A 24910-nucleotide genomic window follows, 5' to 3' on the forward strand; every position below is an offset into this window, starting at 1 on the left:
AGGGAATGTATTTGTCTCACTGAACACAGATGTCAAGGGCAAGCATGTGCACGTTCACACACACACACACACACACACACACAGAATGCCTGTATGGTTACAATTAGGGCATGTATGTAGTTTTTACAGTTGAGTGAAAAGTTTGTGTCTAGTATTTCTGATGGCCAAATTGAAAAGACAAGGGTTTGACTTCAGTCTGTAATAGCTATAATATAAAATAACACGTTTTTTTCCTTAAAAAAATGCTTGTTTTTCCTAGCATTGATGTTACAATATTGTTAGGGGCAACTTGGAGTGATATTGTGGTAGATAGTTAAAATGGTGAACTGTTAAGTAACCAGTAAAGTCCATTTCAAATTTCCTTTAAGTATTCACTCACAAACATTTATTGAGCAATATCGCTGATTTCATTAGAGTAGTGGGAGGCAGAAGCCATATTTCAGTGATTGAGAGGTGAGTAAAAGGTGAAGATGTAGAAATGTTTGGGGTAGACTTTTAAAAGTAGTTTGACTTTGGGACATCTGGGTGGCTCAGGTCAGGTCATGATATCAGATTCCTGGGATTGTGGGCTTCTCCTGTTCCCACTCCCCCTGCTTGTGTTCCCTATCTGTCAAATAAATAAAGTCTTTTAAAAAAATGAAAAAAAGAAAAAGTAGTTTGACTTTGATGGCAAGAAGGTAGTAAAGAGAATCCAAACAGCCTCCAATACCCCCCTGGTGTTGTATTTGTTGACTTTTTGAGCATACGTACCCTGGAAGTGCAGATGGAGTAAGCCATGAGAATAAGCGAAACACTTCCAGATTTCAGTGGAAGGAAGGAAATAAAGGGTATGAGTGAACACCAGTAAAGGTGGGGGTAAGAGTGGATGGAAGAATGGGGTCTGAAGGAGCTGTGTCTCCGTTTGCTTGATTCAGTCAATAAACACTAAACTGCATGTACCTGGCAGTGTGTAAGGATGGGAGATACAGATGTGGCTCAGTCCCCACACTCATTTGAGTGTACATACCCTCCACATATTAGCCACTGGGTGGTAGTTGTTTTCTTATGTAGCAGTATCTGGCATGGTGCTTGGTGTACATAGTAAGCACCCCCAAAATACGTTAGGGAATTCCTTTGTATTTATTTGTTCTACTTTTGGGTAACTGGTATTTAAGGTTATATCACTTCTTTGGCATAGCAGGCGTCTCAAAATTTTTTTAAAATTTATTTATTTAAGTAATCTCTATACCCGATGTGGGGATCGAAGGTTAAGGTTATTTAAAAGGTTATATCACTTCTTTGGCATAGCAGGCGTCTCAAAAATTTTTTAAAATTTATTTATTTAACTAATCTCTATACCCGAGGTGGGGATCGAACTCACAACCCAGAGATCAAAAGTCACAAGCTCTTCCAACTGAGCCAGCTAGGTGCCCCCAAAATTGGTTGGTTTAATACACAGGTAATATAACTTTTAAGAAGTTGTAATGGGGTTTTTGTTTTTGGTTTTTTTAAACTAACATCAACGCTATTTGTAGCCTTTCTTTTATGATTGGTTTGAGAAGTGTTTTGGTAGCTTGGAATACATTTTCCCATATGTCTTCCATAAATGTTTGTTAAGTGTTCTCCATGTATTCAGGTCTTAATCTGGAAGGAGATGAGTAAGGTTAAATTCTGTCTGAATATAAGATTTTAACTGAAAGATATTTAACCAAAAGGTATACATTTTAACCAAAAGATATAGGACGATATAGTAAGTATGAAAATAGGTTATGAATAAAGTGATATGGGCACAAGGGAGGGCATGATTAATTATGGATGGGTATTTGTTTCCTTTCTTAATTGATAAAAATCTGTTCTATTTGTAATACAGTAGAACTTGCAAATTCTACTAGGCAGAACTCAGGGCCCTAGGAGGGGGAGTAGAGATGATTACTTTTCATAGACTTTTCTTTTGAATGCATAGGATTTTTAAAAATTTGGGATTATTTGTTTGAACTGTTTAAAGCATGATTCATTAGAGCAGTGATGACAACCTCTGTGGGAAAGAGTAGGAGTGTACCCAATTGTATTTATAGATGATTTATAAATTTGTTTTGGAGGACTGGTGTGTGAGGGAGAGGGAGGTGAGGGGGTGGAGTGGGGAGAGGTTGATTGAGAAGTAGAGATTGTGTTGGGAGTTGTGCTGACTTTTTGTTCAGAATTGACTGATGTGGGCCATGTCTCTGAAATCAGGATACTCGACTAAATTCAGGCTCCTATCTTAAGTGTAAACTATTATTTTTACATGGAATCTGTACTTTTTTAAATTTTCAATTTTTTCTATAATGATGTACACATACACAAATAAATGCATAGCTTGACACTCTGGGAATTTTAACAAACCACTGACCCCTGGCCTCCATCTCCCTCCCAAAATGCGTACCACCCACTTGTCATTCCTCCTTTACCCTGTTATATATGCTTTCCCCGTAGCACTTAAACCTTCTAGTCGTTATTTCTTGTCTATCTCCAATGGAGCATAAACTCTCCAAGGGAGACCTTTTTGTCTGTTTTGTTCTCCTATGGGGAGATCACTAGATTTTATTGACTTGATCAGTAGATGGTCCACTTGATATGCTGGGTAGGTGTATATTGACCTTAGCCGGTGCCCAGTGCAGCATGTCTGTGTTGGGATGGTGGTGGCTGTGGCAATATACACTTTCAGCCTGTCACACTTCACAGTTACATTGTGGATATAGGTAGTATGCGTAAAAATCAGGAGATGACACAAGACCTTATAAAGTTAAGTGCTAAATTGTACAGTAGGAATTGATCAAAGACCAGCATGTTGGACTGGGTAGGAGAAGGCCTCATGGCTTAGATGGAACTTGAACTTTAAATGGATGAAGCAAGTGTGAGGAAGGATATTCTGGAAAAGTGACCCTCATGCTACTTCCTTTTTGAATTTTCTCTGAAATTACTCCCATTCTTTAGGATTTATTTATTATTTTTTAAAGATTTTATTTATTTATTTTGAGTGAGAGAGAAAGAGAATGGGAGAGAGGGGGGAGGGAAGGGCCGAGGGAGAGAGAGAATCTAAGGCAGGTATGAGGTTGTCTCATGACCCTGAGATCATGACCTGAGCTGAAATCCAGAGCTGGCGGCCTAACCGACCAAGCCACCCAGGTTCCTTCAGGATTTATTTTAAAAAGGAGACAAACTAAAAAAAGTTGCCACCTTCTACCATGATCTGACATGTACCCCATAATGAAATTTAAATGTTATTTTGTAATGCAACTATTTGTGTACTATTTTTTCTCAAAGGAAAAAATATGTCGGCCTTATTGTTAATATTAATTTACAGGTACTTGTTAAAAAGCAAGCAGACTTGTCAGCCCCAATGCGGGGCTGGATCCCAGGACCCTCAGATCATGACCCAAGCCAAAGGCAGAGGCCTAACCCACTGAGCCACCCAAGCGCCCCTCGAACTGACCATTTTTGTTGCATGTTTGCTAAACTCTTTTTGTATATATTCGAACTATATGTTTGTTGAAGATCTTCATGTTTTTTGTTAATATTCACTTGTCCTAAAATTTTTCATACCAGTCCTAGTTAATACATAAGCATGTTACTGTGCTCCTGTTTTTGTTTTGTTTTTTAAAGATTTTATTTATTTATTTGACAGAGAGGAAGAGAGATCACAAGTAGGCAGAGAGGCAGGCAGAGAGAGAGGGGGAAGCAGGCTCCCTGTTGAGCATAAAGCCCAATGTGGTGCTCTGTCCCAGGACCCTGAGATCATGACCTGAGCTGAAGGCAGAGGCTTAACCCATTGAGCCACCCAGGCGCCCCTGTGCTCCTGTTTTTCTCCTAGGAATTGTCTGTCATTTTGCATTTAAGGCCTGCAACCAAACTGCTTATTAATTTCCCTGTTGCAAGAGGTTTTTTCTAACACACTAGATATAATTGTGGAATGGGCAACAAAATCAATAAATAAGACATTAAAAAAATCCAGCTACCTTTCCAGGTTTGTTAAACAAATCATTAATACACTGATACTCTGCCTTTGAAATAGGCTTAATTTTTGCCACAGAGACCATCAAATCTTGCTATGTTTCATACCATAAGTAGCCAATATTAATTAGCTATCTTTGTTGGTAATAGATTTTTATCTTTCAAAAGTAAATTTACTAAATCTTCCTTTTCATAGCACTTGGAAGAGAATGTGAGTACTATATAGATTTTTGATGAGGTAGACATGTCAGCTTGTTACTTGCATTGATTTATAAGACAACAGTGTGTTGCATTTTTGTTATTTTTAGATATTACCACCCTTTATCTACTTGTATATGTTCTTCGGTGACTGTAGACCAAATTAATTGAGGCATGTGTGAAAAGATGTAAAATGAAGATTTCTGAAATTGTAATAAAAAGACCATCATTAAAAAATGGCATGAGGGACGCCTGGGTGGCTTAGCAGGTTAAAGCCTCTGCCTTCGGCTCAGGTCATGATCCCAGGGTCCTAGGATTGAGCCCCACATCGGGCTCTCTGCTCAGCGGGAAGCCTGCTTCCCCCTCTCTCTGCCTGCCTCTCTGCCTGCTTGTGATCTCTGTCAAATAAATAAATAAAATCTTTAAAAAACAATTAAAAATGGCATGAACAAGTACTTGCTCTGTTTATGAACAGAGTTCCCAAGTGATTCTTAAATTGGTATAAAATTAATGATATGTTTTTAGAAACAAACAGCCAAAAGTACATGTATTTTCTTCTTTATTAATGTTGAAAATACTTGAGTATATATAATATCTAGTATCCTTATAGCAAGGAAAAAAAACCCCAAATTATGACATGTTTCTTGTTCAAAACTTGTATTCCTCCTCATATTCAGGGTAAAATCAAACCTCTTAGTGTGTTCTACAAGGCATTATGTAATCCAGAATCTTCCTGTGTCTCTGACTACTTCTACCAGTCTCTACCTTGCTCTCTCTTGTCTGGTCACCCTGAATTTTTTTGTTTCTTGAAAACAAACTCATTTATACTTGGAGGCTTTTGGTGCTTACTCTTTACTCTACCTAGATTTCCTTTCTTTCTTTCTTTGTTTTTTTTTTAAAGCTATTTTTTCTTTTTTATTTACTTGAGGGAGAGAGACAGAGACAGGGAGAAAGTGAAGTGGAGGAGAAGAGGGAGAGAGAGTCTTAGGCAGACTCTGAGCTGAGCATGGAGCCCAACAGGGGGTTTGATCTCACATCCCTAAGATCAGGGCCTGAGCCTAAAGCAAGTGGCAGAAACTTAACTGACTGCTCTACCCAGGTGCCCCTCCTCTACCTGGAATTCTTACCTAGATCATCGATGACTTTTTTCACATCATTTAGATCTCTGCTTTAGTGTCTCTTCAGAGAGTCCCTCTTTAACTAAAATTTCTCTGTTCTACCCATTTACTTCTTAGCCCCTCACTCTGCCTTTGTTCCTAGTGTTTAAAGCTCCTTGACATGTTGTGTGTGTGTGTGTGTGTGTGTGTGTGTGTGTGTGTGTGTGTATTTTTCTCTCTGGAATGCAACCTCTGTATATCCTAAGGGCCTAGGGTAGGATGTGGAGTATAGCAGGTACCCAGTATTTGTTGAATTAAATGACTGAGCCGCCTTTATTTTATCCTCCTAATCCCACAAGGAATTAGAAGTAGCTTAAAAAATACTTCTAGATTTAACAAAATAGAAAACATCAGGCATGTAAAATATAGATAGAATAGAAATGACTGCTGGAAATTTGGTCATGTGGGGTTTTACATGTTTCTTAAATATGAATCAAGAGTTTGGCTCTGAGGTCTTAACTGCCAAAACGAAAAGAACACGTTTTCCATAAGGAGCAAACATTTTTCTACTCCAGAGAAGCATAGCTTTTTCTTGCATTTCAACAACTATCCTACAAGACACAAAATGAATTTTATATGGAAATTTTGATACCCATCCTTAAAGGAAACTGGAGAGGTGATGCCAGCACGAGGTTCAGGGAAAGCAGCTCTCTGGAAATGACTGGTAAGATTCGCGAGTCCATATTTCCTCCTTCTCTCCGTCTTCTCACCTCCTAATGTACATACAGGTGTCTCTGAGTAAGGTAGAGCTGTTTTAACGTGATTATCAATGTACAGCTCTTTTCTAACAGCAGTGAGAGAGAGTTTACTCATTAAAATGGGTAGCTCATTCCAAACCAGGTTGAAAATTAACCAGATACCTTGCCTTTAGTCAAATGAGGCTTCCTGTAGATGCTCAAATAAATAGCTGATAATAGTACTGTTTTGATCAGATCATTCTGTGAAGTTTGTAGCCTTTTATTTTTATTTTTTCAAGGTTTTATTTTTTTATTTGACAAAGAGAGCACAGCAGGGGGAGTAGCAGGCAGAGAGAGAGGGAGAAGCAGCCTCGCTGAGCAGGGAGCCCCGTGTGGGGCTCAATCCCAGGACCCTGGGATCATGACTTGAGCTGAAGGCAGACGCTTAACGACTGGGCCACCCAGGCGTCCCTAGTTTGTGGCCTTTTATTTATTTATTTATTTATTTTTTTAAGGATTTTATATGATAGAGAGACACAACAAGAGAAGGAACACAAGCAAGGGAAGAGGGAGAGGGAGAAGCAGGCTTCCCACCAAGCAGATGTCTGACGTGGGGCTCGATCCCAGGACCCTGGGAACATGACCTGAGTAGAAGGCAGATGCCTAACAACTGAGCCACCCAGATGCCACTAGTTTGTGGCCTTTTAACGGAAATTTTGACATCCAGAATTTTGGATTCAGAATTAATGAGGCCAATTATTGGTGAGTTTCATGATATTGTAACTCTGGAAATCTCAATGCACTGGTGGAAGATTAATTGCATTTTAATAGAGACAGTTCCCATCAGTTCAACCTGTTTACTTGATATGATTGAAGTCGAACATATTCACAATTAGTTTGATGTAAATTTTTTAATTAAGATCATCATGTTACTTAATCCTTTTATTTATTATGACTTTGCCAAATCCTTCAAATAATTACATGGTTTAAATAACTGAACTGTTTGGGGGAAGAAATAGTGCAGAATATGTTGTAAATAGTGTTGGCCAGAGGAAGCTTATTAACTCGAACCACACGGAGTCCCAAAGATTCATTTCAAGTTCCAGTACAGGCTTTTCTTTTGGACTTACCACTCCTATCCTAATGTCTTAGACATTCTTTAGGTGTAATGGGAAAATACTAGGGAAATGGATGGCCATTATTATGCATCCTGTCAGTGGCTGGGTAAGAAATTCTCGGAGTTTTCTGTTTCAGTTTAATCATTTGGTTTTTCCCATTTAGAGTTAATGGTTTGGTTAGGTGTCTGTCAGGGGAAAATTGGTTTGGCAGTACGGTGCAAAGTTTTTTTGCGACACATCACTAATTGTGAGAGGAATTTGCTTTCACAGTGCTCTAACTCTCCTTTGTTCCTTACTTGTGATTTTGTTTTCAGATTGTCTCCTTTCATTACCCCGACTGTCTTAACCTCTGCACGCTGTCCTTTCCTCCTGCTTTGTGCTTACATGCTGTCTCTTTGGTCCCATAGTCTTCCCTGAATCTTGTCACAGACTTCTTATTGCCTTTCTAATTTTTCCTCCAACTTTATTTCAACTCTGTATGCAATTACTAATGGTCTTTTTCTTAGAGTGACATAAGTTGAGAGCTTAGGTCCATTGTTTCAAGTTGGGTAATTGCTTAACTTACTTTACTGTCAGTTTATCACCTTTAAGATGTAAGCAATACCTCAACAGAGTGGTTGTGACCAGTAAATAATATATAAACCTCTGGCATGCTGTCTAGCACTTGGCATCACCATTTACTGTTCCATATACTTCTCAAAGGAAATTTCAGTGATCTTCTGATATGCCAGGTAAACCATCTGGATTGTCATGTATTGGAGTGTAGGACATATTTCATACCATTGTGGCATGGATTAAGGAATAGGCTTTGTTGGGAAAGTAATGTTTTATGGGGAGAAGAAGTAAGGCTGGAATTTCCCCTCTTCTTATTTCACATAGAGGGTGCCTGGGTTTTAGCAGTCTGCTTAATAGAAAGCATAGATGTTTATTCCACTGAGAGTTTGCTATCTTCTGTTATTCTCCCTTGTCAAAGAAGTAGTAGGTCAACCTCATCAGTGAGGAGTCACCCAAACTGCTTGAGAACTGGAGAGTGTAGTTGTGGGTGCTTGCAATCATCTGAGAAATGCATTGGTCTAGCATGTGGAGACCTGGGGCGGAGGGAAGTTGCCTGCAAAGGGAAGAAGCCATGGTCCTTTTAGAAGCTGAGTGTGCTCACAGCCTGTTATGCTGGGAGAAGGGGGGAGTGGGCACCCGGAGTGACTCCTGACATTGTTTTCAGACTGTTCTGCTTGTGTCACAGAATACATTATTATTATTATTGCCCAGTTATTTGTTTCTCAACAAGTAAGTATCAAATTGAAAGTGAAATGTGTTGTTTAATTTCTACGCTGTTTAAGCAAGCTGATGTCACAATAGCTAACTGAAGAATGCATTTCAGAGTCCTTGGATCAGTGTTGCTCCCAATGAAAATTGCCTCGATTTGCTCAGGCTCAGCTCAGCTTCCCAAATAATTACCGATTTGTTCAGGCACAGTATGGGCACTTACTCTAGAAATTAAAAGGTAAGATGAAGTCCATATCCTCAGGGAGTTGAGTGCCTAAGATGGTAAAATAGAAGTGGAAGAATCTCTTAACAATTGGAATACGACAATAAAAGTGTCGTAAGAGACGTTACCAAAAGGCTGAGGGTAGAGAATGAGAAAAGTTTCTCAAAGATAGCCAGTATCATATCTTAATCAACCTAATTTTGCTATTTGGGGGAGAATTTCAAGCATATGGATAACTCCTGCATTTTCTAGTCTCTGGATGGGACAGTAGGGAGGAGAGTGGTTAAAAAAATGATTAGCTAGGTAGCATACCAAGTTTAGAGACTAGCAAAGATTTCATTTTAATTTGGGAATTGTGACTTATAGTAGTTTTGTTAGGTTGTAATTCAGAATATTACATTTTAGTGCTATAAATTTCCTAACAAAATGGCAAGGACTAATTCTAAGATGGGAGAAAAATTAACGAGCGGTCATCTGTCAACAATTTCTAATAGCTGTCAAAGTTTGTTTTTAATGTTTAAGTGCCAAGGAGGGCAGATGGAAATTGTATTAATCACTGCACGCTTAGCATGCAGTTTGCCAGGAAATAAAAGGATAGGATAGAGCTTTGGGGAACAGAATACTTTTGGTTGGGCGCCTGGGTGGCTCAGTGGGTTAAGCCGCTGCCTTCGGCTCAGGTCATGATCTCGGGGTCCTGGGATCGAGTCCCGCATCGGGCTCTCTGCTCAGCGGGGAGCCTGCTTCCCCTCTCTCTCTCTCTGCCTGCCTCTCCATCTACTTGTGATTTCTCTCTGTCAAATAAATAAATAAAATATTAAAAAAAAAGAATACTTTTGGTATATATGCTATGCTTTTGAGGTTTAAGAATATTAGAGGTCAGGTTTAGTAGTCCTATCTATGGTCCTTCCATGAAAGCAGAAAGAACACTTTTATTTATTTATTTTTTAAATATTTAATTTATTTATTTGACAGAGAGATCACAAGTAGGCAGAAAGGTGGGCAGAGAGAGAGGAAGGAAAGCAGGATCCCTGATGAGCAGAGAGCCCAATGTGGGGCCTGATCCGAGGACCCGAGCTGAAGGCAGAGGCTTTAATCCACTGAGCCACCCAGGTGCCCCAGAAAGAACACTTTTAAAATGCATTCCTTGAAGGATTCTTTTCATTTTAAAGCAAACATTTGCTATCCATCAGTTCTTGATTTCAGTTTTATGGAGTCTCGTGAGAATTTTTTAGGAAAATTGTGATTGTCGGAGGAGGTGCTTCTAAGGTATTCTTGCTGTGTGCAGTGTCACGGTAAGAGCACAGGGTAGTATCCTGGGGGACACAGAGTTCTTGCCCTAACTTCACCGTCATTGGCCCTGTGAGCTTGAAATCCTCTTCTGTGTGTATACACCTGCTGCTTGTGTCTCTGGGTGATCTTGGAGGGCCCGTTCATCCTTCCGCATTCTGTACTTAATAATGCCAATGTCTTTTATCACCATTATGTGGCTTTGCAGGCCATTTTATAAATGGTGTATTTTTAAGAATATCCGGTTTTAAATAATTAGACAGCATCCAAGCACGTTTTGATGAAACATGGTCAGTGGGCTGGCCTTTGTTCATTTGGTATTTTTTGCTTAGCTAACATTCATACACAACGGAAGGCAGATCTTGGACATTTTACTGTGCATGGAGTTGTGCACATGGCTTAGACTGGGGGTAGTAATGATACTTGTTATTTCTCTTTTAGTTAAGATATATCCCATGCATGTCTTGTGATTTACTAATGTCAGTCAGTGTAGGAGAACACCAGACACTGGAACCATGTATAACAAGTAGCAGTGATTGCTTTGTCTGGGGGTGCTCAGAGGTCTTCATTAGCATCTCATGAATGTCTTGCCATAGTGTGTCAGAAATGGCTCACTGAACCAGGTACCAAGCCCAATTGGAGTTTAGTATATATCTTAGTTCTGTTATTTTAGTTCTTTGATAAGGGTTTAAATCCTAAGAGAGATTCTCTTTCTGTTATTTAGAGTATAGATGCATGAGTTTGTGTGTAATGTTTAAAATTGGTGGTTTGCTGAATAAGTAGTATTATATGGCCTGTGTTTGTTAGACTTTCACGGTGAATGAATTTTCAGAAAGTCTGCTTTAGATTACACTAACCAGATTGCCAAGTAATTTGTTAATATTGTAGGTACTGGAGCCAACTATAGAATTCTCAATTAAACCTGTAACTAAATTTTGTCGAGTGTTACTTTGATGCTATTTTATTTTGTTCAAACAAATTCCAAATAGATTAGCTATTGGTACCTTCTTGCTGAGTCTCTGCTATCACTTGTGAGGAAGATGGTAGAGGTGAAAACCATTCAGGTGCTCCCCCAAGTAGAAGTGTTATGGTCATCCTGCCTTGAAGTAGTGCATAGATGCTGACCAGTCTTTTTACTTCCTTCATTACCACCATTTCTTCCTCCTTAATTCTGTTAACTGGATGGCCTTGTATACAAGTTAGCTTTTGTTTTGAATACTACTGGGTTTTTTTGTATACAGCTTATAATATTTCTAAGTTATAGAAGAATTTCAAAAGTTGTAGGATACAACAGAAATTCATATACCAATTTGGACACAAGTTAGAAATGAAATCCATACTGTCATTTTTTGAAGTCTAGAAGAGGGGAAAAGTGTGTCTCAGGCCCTGTTTCTCTAAATTGCTTCCAGCTGCCTGCTTCCTAATACAGAAATATTTATTAAAAGTGGCAGGTTAAAAATTGGATTCCTAGGGCAAAATATGACTGGTTCCATAATTTTGTTAAAGAACAGGAAGCATCTGAGATTTCACATCTGTGGTGGCTTCCCTCCCCCTTTTTAAAAATTTATTTGGGGTTTTTGGGGAGAGGGATATGGTGTGGAGCAAATAATTTATATTTCCTGGCTAGCAAAACAAAATAGTAAATAGCTTGGACAATTTCAGTGAACTAAAGAAGATTTCCTCAGGTAGTGAAAGAGAAATAAGAAACTAATCTTTATGTGTTCCAGCAGGATAAATATGTTCAAAAAGGTAGATGAAAGCATTTAAGATAGTAAATAAGACAAAGACAGTGATGGCTCTGGCTGGCCATGAAGGTCAGGGATGAGGTTTGAGGTAAGGAAATAAGCAAAAATCTTATCTACACTAATTGGAGGCAATGACAGATTTAAAGAATTGTTAGACTGAAGTGCTATGAAGAGGCTTTTTAAAATAAAGGAAAATTTTGTTAATTCTGACATTGTTGAGGAAGGCAAATATTTTGAAGGAAAAAAAACCAACACCACTGTTTGAGGTTTTGGTAGAAGAACTTGTATGTGAAGAGTAAGAGAAGGAATTGAGGAAACTAGAAACTATATTGGAGATATATCAGAAACTTATTTTTCTGAAAGCATTCAGTAGTTAAGGTGGCAGGCACACACTCTCAGAAGAGTTTATTAGGGTAAGAGCATCTTCTGGAAATATCCCAGATTAAGCCTGTGGATTCAGGAAAGTAGGTATCCGGAAGGGGAGGAATCTATTAATCAAAAGCTGTATGGAATGCTTGTGCCTTGTGATCCCATAAGCAGAAGGAGGGAAGTCCACACAAAGCTGAGATCACTATATATCTATGTAGTTTTTGGTCTGGTGGGGAAAAAAAGAGCAATTTTCAGTTGTCTGCTTTCCTGTTTATGTTGACTTGTTAAGGTGATTTTTAAAAGAATCAGAATATTTTGTAATAAGTATGTTGTCATATTTCTTAATATATTATAATATTCATTAACCATTTTCATCACTTTATACATTAGAAATGCAGTTCACAGACTATAAAGAAGATAGTAGTCCCTGGTCTTATTGACCATACAGAATAGAGAGAGATTAACATTTACTTATGGTTTGTGTCTTAATGTAATCAGAAGGACTAATCTAGCTTTGAAATGTGAAGAACTTTGAAAGGATATATGAGCTTTCATCTATAGGATTTTGTGTTTGAAATAAACATACATTATTTATAAAATATAAAAAATGGGGAAGGATTTCTAGAATGGGCCTTTAGGCTGTCTTTTAGATATAATTTATGAAGTATCAATATCAGGTAATGAGACAAGTATCATACACAGATAAATATTATTTACAGCTGTGATTCTTATCAGAAAGGCATTAGGGTTGGGGCCTTGTGATTTAAATCACATGTTCAGTATCTAACATTTATATTTGAATGTGAAAACAGTTACTTTAAAAACCAGTACAAATACTTTATCAGAAATTAGAATCTGAAAGAAATGTTTCTTAGTGGGCTATGAACTGGAAAGTTGGAAAAAGTATGTTTCTTAGAATAGCAATTTTCAAACATTCTTTTAAAGTTGATAGAAATGTAAAAGACATATACTGAGTCAAATTATGATGCTGTAACCTAAGACAGTTTGAACAAAAATCAACTAAGCATTGTAGAGTGTGAACAACAAAGTCAAGTGCCCTTTGATTTAAATTGTGCACCATTGAACAAATTGCTGAATTTATCTAAGCTTTGGTTTTCTAATTAAAAAATTATCAGGGACCAGATTGGACTTGTAGTTGTTATGAGCAGTAAATGAAGTAATGCTTTATTCCATTGAGAATTTATTCACTAATTCTTCTTTCAAGAAATAACATACTGAATGTTTCCTGTGTGCCAACCTCTCTGTGATGCCTTGGGGACACGAATTTTAATACATATGGTCTTAACCCTCATGGAGATTACAGTCTATTAGGAAAAAGAAAACAGGAACACAAATGATGACTATGTCTTACTGTAATGGGGGCAAAAGTACATACAAAGTCCATTAACAGGCCTCTTTAACACATTCCACTGCAGAGGTGGTGTGTATTGGGGCTTGGGTAGAAGGGCACTAGCTCTCAGTCATTCTCTCCAACTCTTTCATTTTCTATTTTTATCATTATGACCAAATTTATGCATATTACCAAGGTTTATTGTAGCTTGCCTTCTATTAAACTTTAAACAGTGAGATTGGTAAATGTGGCCTTTTTGGAAAAAGAAAAATCCTATGAGGTTGATTAGACCGCTTTATAAGATTATTTCCATTATTTATAATTTATAAGCACTTGCATTTCATATTCTCTTAGGTGATCTGCATTTGAAGGTCTCTTGTGTTCTTCTTGCCCCTTGCATGGCCCACCCCAGTACCCCTGCTCCGGCCACTGTGTAATTATAGGACTACCACTTTGTCTTACCGTTATATTTCGTGCAGGATCTCTGAAAAGAGAAACTGTTGCTATAACAACATTTTATCTATTTTTATTTATGTATTTTTAAAAGATTTTATTTATTTATTTATTTGAGAGAGAGCAAGAGCGAGCGAGCACACAAGTAGGGGGAGGAGAAGAAGAAGAGGAAGAGGGAGACAATCTCTAGCAGACTCTGCACTGAGCACAGAGCCAGATGCAGGGCTGAATCCCACAACCCGGAGATCACGAGCTGAGCGGAAATCAGGGATGCTCAACCAACTGAGCTACCCACATACCTCTGGAACAACACTTTAAACAGAAGTCCAGTTATATTCTAGGTGGCTCTTTATTTTTAATTTTAGTAAAATACTTAAAGTGTATAATGTATCACCACCTGAACCTCGAAGTATAGAGTTCAGCAGAGTTAAGCCCCTTGCTCTAGTTGGACAACCAGTCTCCAGACCTTTTCCCTTCTTGCAAAATGGAATCTTTCCACCCTTTAGGTGGCTCTTAATTTTAATATACTAGTTTGTGCAAAGATTTCACAAACATACCTTTTCTACTTACTGGTGGTGGTAGTTTCCTTTCTTTTTTCTCTCTAGCTTTGTTGAGAAATAATTGATAAGTAAGACAGTATGTAAAGTATAGGATGTGATTTTGTTTGTAGGGACAGTGTGAAATGACCGCCAAGATTGAGATAATGCATCCATCACCTCACAGTTAACTTTTTTGTGTCTGTGATGTTGCTTGCAATGTACTCTCAGCAAATTTCAAGTTTATGGTACAGTATTATTAACTACAGTCACTGTGCTATACATGAGATCCTCAGCTTATTCATCTTATAATGGAAAATTTGTACCCTGTTAACTTACATCTCACAGTTTCTCCCTCTTCCCAGCCCTTGGCAACTACCATTCTATGTTTCTATGAAAGTAGCCCCCTCCTTTTCTCTTTAAATATATCACATGTGATACTGTATGTGTCCGTCTCTGTCTGACTTATTCCACTTAACATAATGCCCTCCAGGTTCATCCATATTGTCACCAAATGACAGGTTTCCATTCTTTCTCATGGCTCAGAATATGCCATGGTATTTATATACCACGTTTTCTTAATTTATCCTTTGAGAGTTACTTAAGATTGTTTTCATGTCTTGGCTATTGTGAGTAATGCTGCAGTGAATATGGAAATGCAGATATCTCCTTTAGAAACTGCTTTTGGTTTCTTTAGATATATACACTGGAGTGAGTGGTATTGTTGGATCATATGGTACTTTTAATTTTTTGAGGAACTTCCATTCTGTTCTCCACTGTTGCTGGGCCAGTTCACATGCCCACCAACATTGCACAAGGGTTCCCTGTCCTCCACACCCTCCCCAACACTTGTTACCTTTGGTTTTCTTGATGATAACTCTCTTAATGAGTGTGAAGTGCTGTCTCACTGTGGTCTTGATTTATTTCTCTGATGATTAAAATTCCTAGAAAAAAGCACAGAGAAAAAGCTCCTTGACTTTGGTCTTGGCAGTGATCTTTTGAATAAGACCCTGTAAGAACAGGCAACAAAAGCTGAAATAAATAGACTATCTTAGATTGAAAAGCTTCTGTACAGCAAAGGAAACAAAAAGGCAGCCCGTGGAATGGGAGAAAATATTAACAAACCATATATTGAATAAGGGATTTCTGAGCTATATATAGGAAACTCCAATGCAAAAAACCCCAAATAATCCAATTAAAAAATGGACAAAGGACCTGAATAGACTCTTTTTTTTTTCTATATGTGCTGCTGAAGTGAGCATAATAGACTCTTTTCCAAAGAAGAGGTACAAATAAATGGTCAATAGGTACAAGAAAAGGTGCTCATCATCCCTAATCATCAAGGAGGTTTCTTTCTTTTTTTTTATAATTTTTTATTTTTTTATTAACATATAATGTATTATTAGCCCCAGGGGTACAGGTCTGTGAATTGCCAGGTTTACACACTTCACAGAAAGAAGTTTTTTTCTTAAGAAAAGATTTTGTAGTTGGCTTTCAAATAAAATGTCAAGTAGTGCATCCTTCATTAATACTGTAAAATACTATAATTATCATAGTTCGGGAACTTTAGGATGGTGAAGGAATTATGCTTACCTAGCATATGTTTGTTTTGTTTTTTAAATCTTGAGTTCTAGGGTATGGTGATTTAGGCAGTGGAAATCAAGAGTCCTGCATTGGGCTCTCTCCTCAGTGGGGGAAAATGCTTGCAATGAAATAGGTTGTAACAGGTAATCTGAAAGGTCTTCAATAGGGTTGACAGTTCTTTATTTAGTTGGTTTTCTTTACATTTATTTATTTATCATATATTTATTTCAGAGGGGGTGAGTGTACTCACGTGTGCTCATCCTTGCACCTAAGGGTAGAGTGGCAGAGGAAGAGAGGTTTCAAGCAGACTCCTGCTGAGCACAGGAGACAACATGGGACTAGATCTCAGGACCCTGAGCCAAAACCAAGAGGCAGGTTTCTGACTGAGCCACCCAGGCTCCCCAGTCTCTTTCACTTAAAATACCGTTTCTTTTGTAAACCATTAATTATTCTGTGATACATATGGGGACTACTTTAAGGAAACATTAACCTCTAATTTCTTTAGACTGTCTTTTCTTTTAATTCTGACTTTCATCTCCTTATGGTTCTGTTTTCCGTTTTTATTTTTGCAGCGATATACTTATTGTACCCTCTAGGACGTATAGTAGTAATGCTTATATTAAAGTAGGTTTTTTTTCCCATTGATTATATTTTGAATCTTCTTGTAGCCCGTGTTAGCACAGACCTTCTGCTACAAACCATTGCTTTTAGCCACAGTTCTTGTTCTTTTATTGTCCAAGTTATTTGTGGCAACCTCCTACAGCTATTGCAAGACCTTGAAAATAACTTAATGCTTCATCACTTTTGTATTCTCTGATATTTTCCTTTTAGCACTTTATTCTGAAGACTAACATACATTTTGTGCAAGAAGTGCAGATGAAAATGAAAACTGCATTTTTCTGCCATTGTTTTACATCTTGTCAGGAAATCTTTCATTAAACTCTTGGCTGGCTGCAGATTTCATTCTTGTACCAATAATACAAAGTTATGTAGCCAAAATATAAACTTTGTCTTAATAATAAGATACTTGATATTTTCCATTGTTTAATGAGCAGAAATTTGAAGTACTAATGAGCACTTCCCCCTTATCCCAGAGCCAGTGTTGAAACTTTCAGGAAAAAATGAAATCTGCATTTTATTTTTATTTATTTATTTATTTATTTTTAAAAAGATTTTATTTATTTATTTGACAGAGAGAAATTACAAGTACACTGAGAGGCAGGCAGAGAGAGAGAGAAGGAAGCAGGCTCCCTGCTGAGCAGAGAGCCCGATGCGGGACTCGATCCCAGGACCCTGAGATCATGACCTGAGCCGAAGGCAGCGGCTTAACCCACTGAGCCACCCAGGCGCCCAGAAATCTGCATTTTAAAGAGTTAAATTCACTTTTGAAAAGTCTTTTTGTGGGAAGAATATTATAAGTATGGTACCAAAAAAAACAATCCAGAAAATTTCATTATTTTAAAAAATTGATTACATAAAGAGTAAAAATACATGTTTAACAAAAAACAAAACAAAGCAAAACAACAAAATATTCTTATGTATGGCAAAAGTCTAAACATAAACAAAACAGTGGGAGAAAATATTGACACATTTTTAACAAATGAAAAGATTTCACAAATTAATAAGTAAAATGCCAGGAATCATTAAAAATGCTGGTAAAGAATATACATGTTCATAGGGAGAAAAATGCCTTTGAAAAGATGTTTTGCTATGCTTAAAACAATACAAGTCAAATTAAAACCTCCCTGAGACATTATTTTTTCATCTGACAAACATAAATATTATCTATTTTTTGATGTGGAGAATCACTCTCAAATTCTGTTGGAAATATTAAATTTTGTGTAACTTCTCAGGAGGGTTATTTGGAAATATCTTTTGATATTTAAATGCATATAATTTTTGACTGAGTGCTTTAGCTTTTAGAAATTTATCCTGGGTAACTAGATGCACATTTATATGAAGCTCTGTATACAAGGCCTCTGATGGCAGGGATTGCTCTTTTAGTATCTTGGTTTCTTCATATATATTTGAATGCCTGTTTCTGGAAAGGATATAGAAAAAGCTATTAACACTGTTTCTTTCTTGGGAGGTAAACATGTGGTGGAAGAAGACATGAATGGGAACTTTGTAACATGAATAAGACATGAATTCATAGGACATGAATATCCTTTACAAAATAAATGAGCATGTATTACCTGTTAAAGTTATTATTTTATGGAGTGACATCGAACTAAGCTAAAGCCTCTCTTAAAACATATGTGAAATCCACCATAATTAGACACCTAAAAGGTAGTAGTGGCGTCGGGGTGTTTGCCACTCATTTCAAACATTTGTCCCTCAAAAGGAGATTTTCCTTAACTTCCTCTCCTTAGCCTAGACTAGCTAGGGCAGGTACCATATTACATAGAATTTATTCATCTTGTATATTTTTTCTAAGCGCATAATACATTTATGATTTAATACTTAATATTTTCCACTGGTTTAAGTCTTTTTTTTCAATACAGTTAGGTTCCGGGAGGCTTTCCCTTTCCTTGCTGGGGGTCTCAGTATGCTCTACGGTGTCTTGTACACAGATGACACTCTAGTGCATATTTGAATGACTGAAGAATAATTTCCGAGTATTAGAGCAAAGCCACAACCTATCAATAAAATAAGATAAACGTGTCTTCTCACCCATGTTGGAATTTCTGTTCTTCCTTTCTATGGCTTCCCTCAGACAAGCAAACTCTCCAAAAAAAAATTTTTTTTCTTCTTTTTTCTTTTTTTGATAGGGAGAGATCACAACTCCCTTTTAGAATCCGTGATAAACTGGGGGCCTGGGTGGCTCAGTCAGTTTAAGTGACTGCCTTCAGCTCAGGTCATGATGCCAGTGTCCTGGGATTGAGTCCTGCATCGGGCTTTCTGCTCAGTGGGCAGTCTGCTTCTCCCTCTGCCCTTTACCCCATTCATACTCTCATTCTCTCTCGCTCGCTCATTGACTTGCTCTCAAATAAATAAAATCTTTTAAAAAAAAAAAAGAATCCATAACAATCCATAAAGATGCAAAACCCCCACATTTTGTGACATGATTTCAGTAGTTTCATGGTTTTCCGTAGAGCATTGATGTGGACCTGGATCATTTCAAGGTTCCACTCTGTAGGGTTTGTTTTCTGGCTGACCACTTTTCTGTTCTGATAGTATTTGGTATTTTTGCTTTGTGACTTTTTCTCTTGTTCCTGGGACCAAGCATTTGTATTTTATTATGAAAAATTTCTAACATAAGAAAGGTTGAAAGAAGTGTACTTTTGGACACCAGAATATCCACCACTCATATTCTACAGTTAACCTTTTACCATGTAATTCTCCATCTATCCATTCGTCACCCTTTTAAGTGTGTAATGCATTTCAGAATAAGTTGCCAACATCATTATACTTTCTTCCATATGCTTGAGCTTGCCTGTCATTTGTTAAAGTTCAGTATTTGTTTACAGGACTCTTTTGAAGTTTCCAGATAAACATTTTCCTATTCTGAAAATTTAAGTTTGCCCTTGGAATTAAAGCTATTTCTAAAATGTGCTCTGTGTTATAGCTGCAAGGTAGCTTTATTTATCTTGAATGTCCATTTGTCACTTTATCACATAGCTTCTAGTGCCTCAACATTCTCAGCGTAGCATAGTTATAGTAATAGAAGAAATTTTAAAGGTTACTTATACTGTTTATCTTGTTTAGATTTAAGCCCCTTTAGCACTGGGGGTACTACTAGTTAAAAAATCTAATAACTTTATTTTCTGGATAGTATTTTTGGTCCTGCTTATTAGCCAGTGAAGAGTAAATACATTTAATTTTGGAAAGTGTATTTAAGAGTTAAATTGCTGATCTAAAGCAGCCATTTAACTAATCATCTTTCATTTTTGTACATTTTCATACAGAAAAAAGAACCTTCGAAATCCAGTGTCAAGAAAAAAGTGACCAAGGTTGCAGAAGCCAAAAAAGTAATGAAGAGAAATTTTAAAGTGAATAAGAAGATAACATTTACTGATGAAGGGGAGGTAAGATTCTTAAATGCTTAATTTCTGAGGTACCATCCAAGAAAAGAGTCTGACTCTCTTCTGCCTTAGATTCATTAATGAGAAAAAGAAACTGTTTCTTTAAAGCATGCGAGGCACTTCCTGTCCATGTTGTCTTGGGCCGTATGTCTGTAGGCAGGAATGTCTAATGGGCAGTCAGCTGCCATAGTTCAGGGTGCTAACAACACAGAGTTGGTTTTGAACTTTCTAAATTCCATTCTTACAGAGTAGACTTTCCCATCAGGGTATCCGTCAACATGTTCTGTGGCAACAAATGCAAGAATAGTAACACGACTACTTGCCACAGTTTTTTCTGGACTCTAAAAAAATCTCTGCTTTGCTGTTCCTCAATTTCCACGCTGTATTGGGTTGTTTCTTACTGGGATGGCTTGAGACCGCATTTTCTGCTTCACACAGGTGCCTGGCTCTCATGTCACCGAGATCTTGGTGTTAGCATAAATACATACCCGCAGAGTAGGGAAGGGAACATACCCACTCACAGATGGCACAGTGTTCTCTCTGTTTTTAAAGAGGAGAGAGGTCTGGAAAGTCCGGTGGCTTTACTCTAAGGAGTAATGGTGGTCAGTGGTCAGAGTGGGTCTTCAGAGTGGCTCTTCTTGGTTTTCAGTCTCTTCAACCTACAGGTTCTCCTGTGCATTCTGGTAGAGCACATACCCACTGTCCCACTGTCCTCTCATTTTCCTTGCCTTGTCTTTTATTTATTTTCTTCCTGGAACTTATGGGAACTTTACATTCTCTATTTACGTGATTATTGTCCTTTTCTTCCATTCTATTGGAATGAGGGCAGCTACTCGAGGGAAGGGATCTGTCCACTTTGCTTACTACCCTGTCCCCAGCACCGAGAACGGGGCCTGACATCCAATAAATCCATGAGCTTATTGAATGAATGGACTATTTTCTAATAGCCCAATAAAATAACAGTTTTTAAGATACTGGTTTTAATAGGTCGCATAAGACATTTCCTCAGCGTTAATACAAATGCAGCCTAAGCAGTCTGTATCCAGTGGGGTGTGTTTCCTCTTAACTGTGAGGTAACAGACATTTGGATGTTATTTTGGGGAAGGGAGGCCAGATTTGCACTAAGAATATGGAGTAAAGTGATGTATAAATCATACGAAGAAAGAGTGCAATTTAAAGTTGTTGGAAGTTGTAGAGGAAGCTTACAGAATTGATAACTAATGGATCTTTATGAAATTACTGAAGAGAGGTCAGCACCTGAAGCAGGCTCAGCCAGAATATAGTTGTATTACTTCAGATGCTTACTGTAAAGTAAGATTAGTGCTCTTAGTATAATGAGGCTCCGCACTGTGCTTGTCAGTTCAACTGCACAGATTATACCAGTTTGCTCCAAGATAAATTCTTAACTGTATAATGTTTCCCTGAAGACTTACTGCTGATAGGACCCCTGTATGGCTGTGGGCCACACTGAAATTTGTGCTCTAAAAGTTTGAAAGAACTTTTCATTCAGCCCAAAGGCATGAACTTTTTTCATGTGGTTATAAAAAAGGACTGAAGAGTTGGAGCAGTGGATGGGTTTCTTCCTGTCACACCTGCCCCCTCCCACTGCGTCTCCAGTGTCTGTGGCCACCGGCATGGCCACTCATGTGGTGACACGTGTGACCCCCATTTGTTGCCAAAAGTTGAGATACTGTGGGAATCCCATCTTGAAGACTGGATGGTGACAGGAGTGAGAGAAGGTGAAGAGAATGTGTGTGCCTACAGCTTCACTTTGCTTGCAGTTTAGTGGCCTTTCAAAACAATGGCAGCTACTGAAATCCTTTGGCAGCTAGTTACTAGTTGAAAACAAGAGAATAGGTTTAGTCTAAATTGTCTTATGTTTTACAGTGTTAGACCTGGAAATGAGAGAGTCAAACAGACCTTTTTAAAAAATGGTCAGAAAAGGACACAGATGCCCAGAAATGAAGTATTTATTCAGGATTATGCAGCAGGGCTAGCAAAAAAGCTGGAACATTAAACCAGGTCCCCTGACTCCAGATCAGTGCCCTGACTTCTGTGTTACCTTGTTCCTAACCATGAACTGTATGTGTCAATTGTGTAGATTTGAGCCAGCCTGAAATCCAAGCTAATTTTCCTTTATGCCTAGTTATTTTAGTCTTTAGGTGTAGTACAGGCTGATACAGTATTTATTGATCAGTTTTGAGCATTTGATATGTGCCATATACTATGCTGGGCCTCGAGGATACAAGCACAAAGGTAGTCAGCTATCCTCGAGGAGATTAGATTAATTCTAGGCGGAAACCCAGGAAAGTCAGACCACAGTATGGGGAGAGAAGGCTTGGAGGTGCCAGGGGAGCCAGCGAGCTTGCTTGGGTCCAGCTGGCTCCTGCTCTGCTCATGTTGGGGATGGAGCCGGCAGAGTATAGCTCATGAAGAGCACTGAGATGCTGCTGAAGCAGCTAGCTTCTCCTCCAAACTATTTCTTGACATTTTCCTTTAATCCTACTGTCACTGGATTGTGGCAGCATTACTTTATCCTGACTAGGATGGTTTTTTCAGAGATTTGCTCATTTTAATGATAAAGTTTGTTCAAAAGCTTAAGAAATATGGGTTCTAAGGCAGAAAGTGGGGGAAAGTGCACCATTTCAAAATCATTATTCAAAGGGAAATGGTTTTCTGTGGATGTTCCCTGTCCCCCGCCCCATACTTACTGTTTTCCTGTCCACAGTTAGTTCAGCAGTGGCCACAGATGCAGAAATCTGTCTCAAAGGACACCGAGGACGAGGACAGCACTGGTGGCATCAACTTAGATAAAGCCAAGGAAAGGCTACAAGAAGAGGACAAATTTGACAAAGAAGAATATAGGAAGAAGATCAAGGCAAAGCATCGGGTGAGCTTTCCATCTTGAATTAATGCTGAATGACATTTTATATGTCCCTAAATACTCATTACATGTTCATCAATAACCACATTACTTTCCTCCTTGACTTCTTGAACACTTCTGTCTCTGTGGGTATTTTTCATTTTATTAGTCTCTTCTTGCTTTTGCTGGTGGAGGCTTGTTTACTGACTGGTTTCTGAGAACATTGCCCAAATCTGCTTTTGGTTGAGGTAACCCAAATAATATTCATGTTTTTTTTTTTAAGTTTTGATTTTGAAATTAATGTAGTTTTACATGTAGTTGCAAGAAGTACAACTCTGTACTACTGTATATTCTCTGTATTACTTTCTCATCCTGGGTGCTTGATTTCTGCAGTTTTTGCCATTTCAGGAATGGTGGATAAATGAAGCAGTGGAATGTGTATGTAGCCTTTTGGGATTTGCTTTTTATTCTCATGTAATTCTATGGAGATTCACCCAGGTTGTTGTGTGTCTGAGCGCTTGGCACAGATGTACCGCAGGTTCTTCACTATTTTCCTGTTATTTCCAGCTTCAGCTTAATGGTTGAATTTCTTTCCATAGCAATTAGTTGATAATGCATGGGAGATTTATTTAGTGTATTTAAAAAAAAAAAAAGAAAGAAAAGAAGAAGCCTTGTAAGAGGGAGTGCTTCTGAATAAGCATGTGCACAGTTTTCTGTTACCCTTGAACTAGGCTACTCCATTCCAGTTTTTTTTATACTACTCAGCTCCCATAAAAGTAGACATATCACTAGATAAATGATTCAATTAATGAAATAAGGCAGATTTACATTTTTTTTTAAAGATTTTATTTATTTGACAGAGATCACAAGTAGGCAGAGAGAGAGGAAGGGAAGCAGACTCCCCGCTGAGCAGAGAGCCCGATGCGGGCCTCGATCCCAGCACCCCGGACCATGACCCGAGCCGAAGGCAGAGGCTTAACCCACTGAGCCACCCAGGGGCCCCCAGATTTACATTTTTAAAGACGTTTCTATAGCATGCCTTTGAGACAATGAATGATTTCAGGGAACATAGTCTCATGCCCAAGAACATAGTCTCATGCCCACTGCTTTAATGTGAGGTTCTGGGTTAAGAAACTTGTAAGCCTTTGGATGTGGACATTATTAACTATGTCCTGAGAAGGATTCTTATGGTTTTTGACTCCTCTTTGACCTTGGAACCATTCAGTGGCTCAGACAACTTTTGTAGAGCAGCAGTTCTCATTTTTTCAAGGTTCAATGCAGCTTCGCAGTAGCATTTGATGAATAAGAAAAAGTAGACATTGAAGATGGCTGCCAGGGTGGGAATGACTGGTGAGAAAATCCTTTTAGAAATGCAGGGAACAAAAACCTCAAATATAGTGTTTACAGGTCAGAGTGTTATTTAGACAACTAAACATTTCATGCGTTGCTGGGGTTTTTTTTTATAATTTTTTAAATTTTTTAATAAATATATAATGTATTATTAGCCCCAGTGGTACAGGTCTGTGAATCGCCAGGTTTATAGACATCATAGCACTCACCATAGCACACACCCTCCCCCATGTCCATAACACAACCACCCTCTCCCTACCCCCCTACCCCCAGCAACCCTCAGTTTGTTTTGTGAGATTAAGAGTCTCTTATGGTTTGTCTTCCTCCTGATCCCATCTTGTTTCATTTATTCTTTTCCTAGCCTCCATCTCTACTTCCTCAAATCAGGGAGATTATATGATAGTTTTCTTTCTCCAATTGACTTATATTCATGCATTGCTGTTATTACAGTACTTTAAAATTGAAATTTGGTACTCATTTTTGTTATTAAAAATTTTAATAATATTAAAATGTCAGCAACCTGTCACATTTCAGGTTACTATCCACCTAGAGTAGTTATGCAGGGGAAGATTGAGATAAGGATATTTTATCCTTTATTTTATTTTATTTTATTTTTAATATTTTATTTATTTGACAGACAGAGATCTCAAGTAGGCAGACAGGCAGGCAGAAGGAGAGAGGAGGAAGCAAGCTCCCTCCTGAGCAGAGAGCCCAAAGAGGGGCTGGATCCCAGGACCCTGGG

The 24910-nt window shown here is 38.1% G+C and overlaps 1 protein-coding gene across 1 annotated transcript in view; it reads left to right on the top strand.

Annotated features, from left to right (window-relative positions):
- The window catches only part of DDX10 (DEAD-box helicase 10), a 277103-nt gene that overhangs the window by 131163 nt on the left and 121030 nt on the right, over positions 1–24910 (top strand). Inside the window, exons 14-15 of the mRNA XM_004764391.3 lie at positions 19839–19958; positions 22684–22845. Coding sequence (XP_004764448.1) covers positions 19839–19958; positions 22684–22845 — 282 coding nt within the window. The remainder of the gene's footprint in view (positions 1–19838; positions 19959–22683; positions 22846–24910) is intronic.

This window comes from Mustela putorius, unplaced genomic scaffold (assembly GCF_011764305.1).
Source record: "Mustela putorius furo isolate JIRA1106 unplaced genomic scaffold, ASM1176430v1.1 tig00000198_pilon_pilon_pilon, whole genome shotgun sequence".
NCBI lineage: Eukaryota > Metazoa > Chordata > Mammalia > Carnivora > Mustelidae > Mustela > Mustela putorius.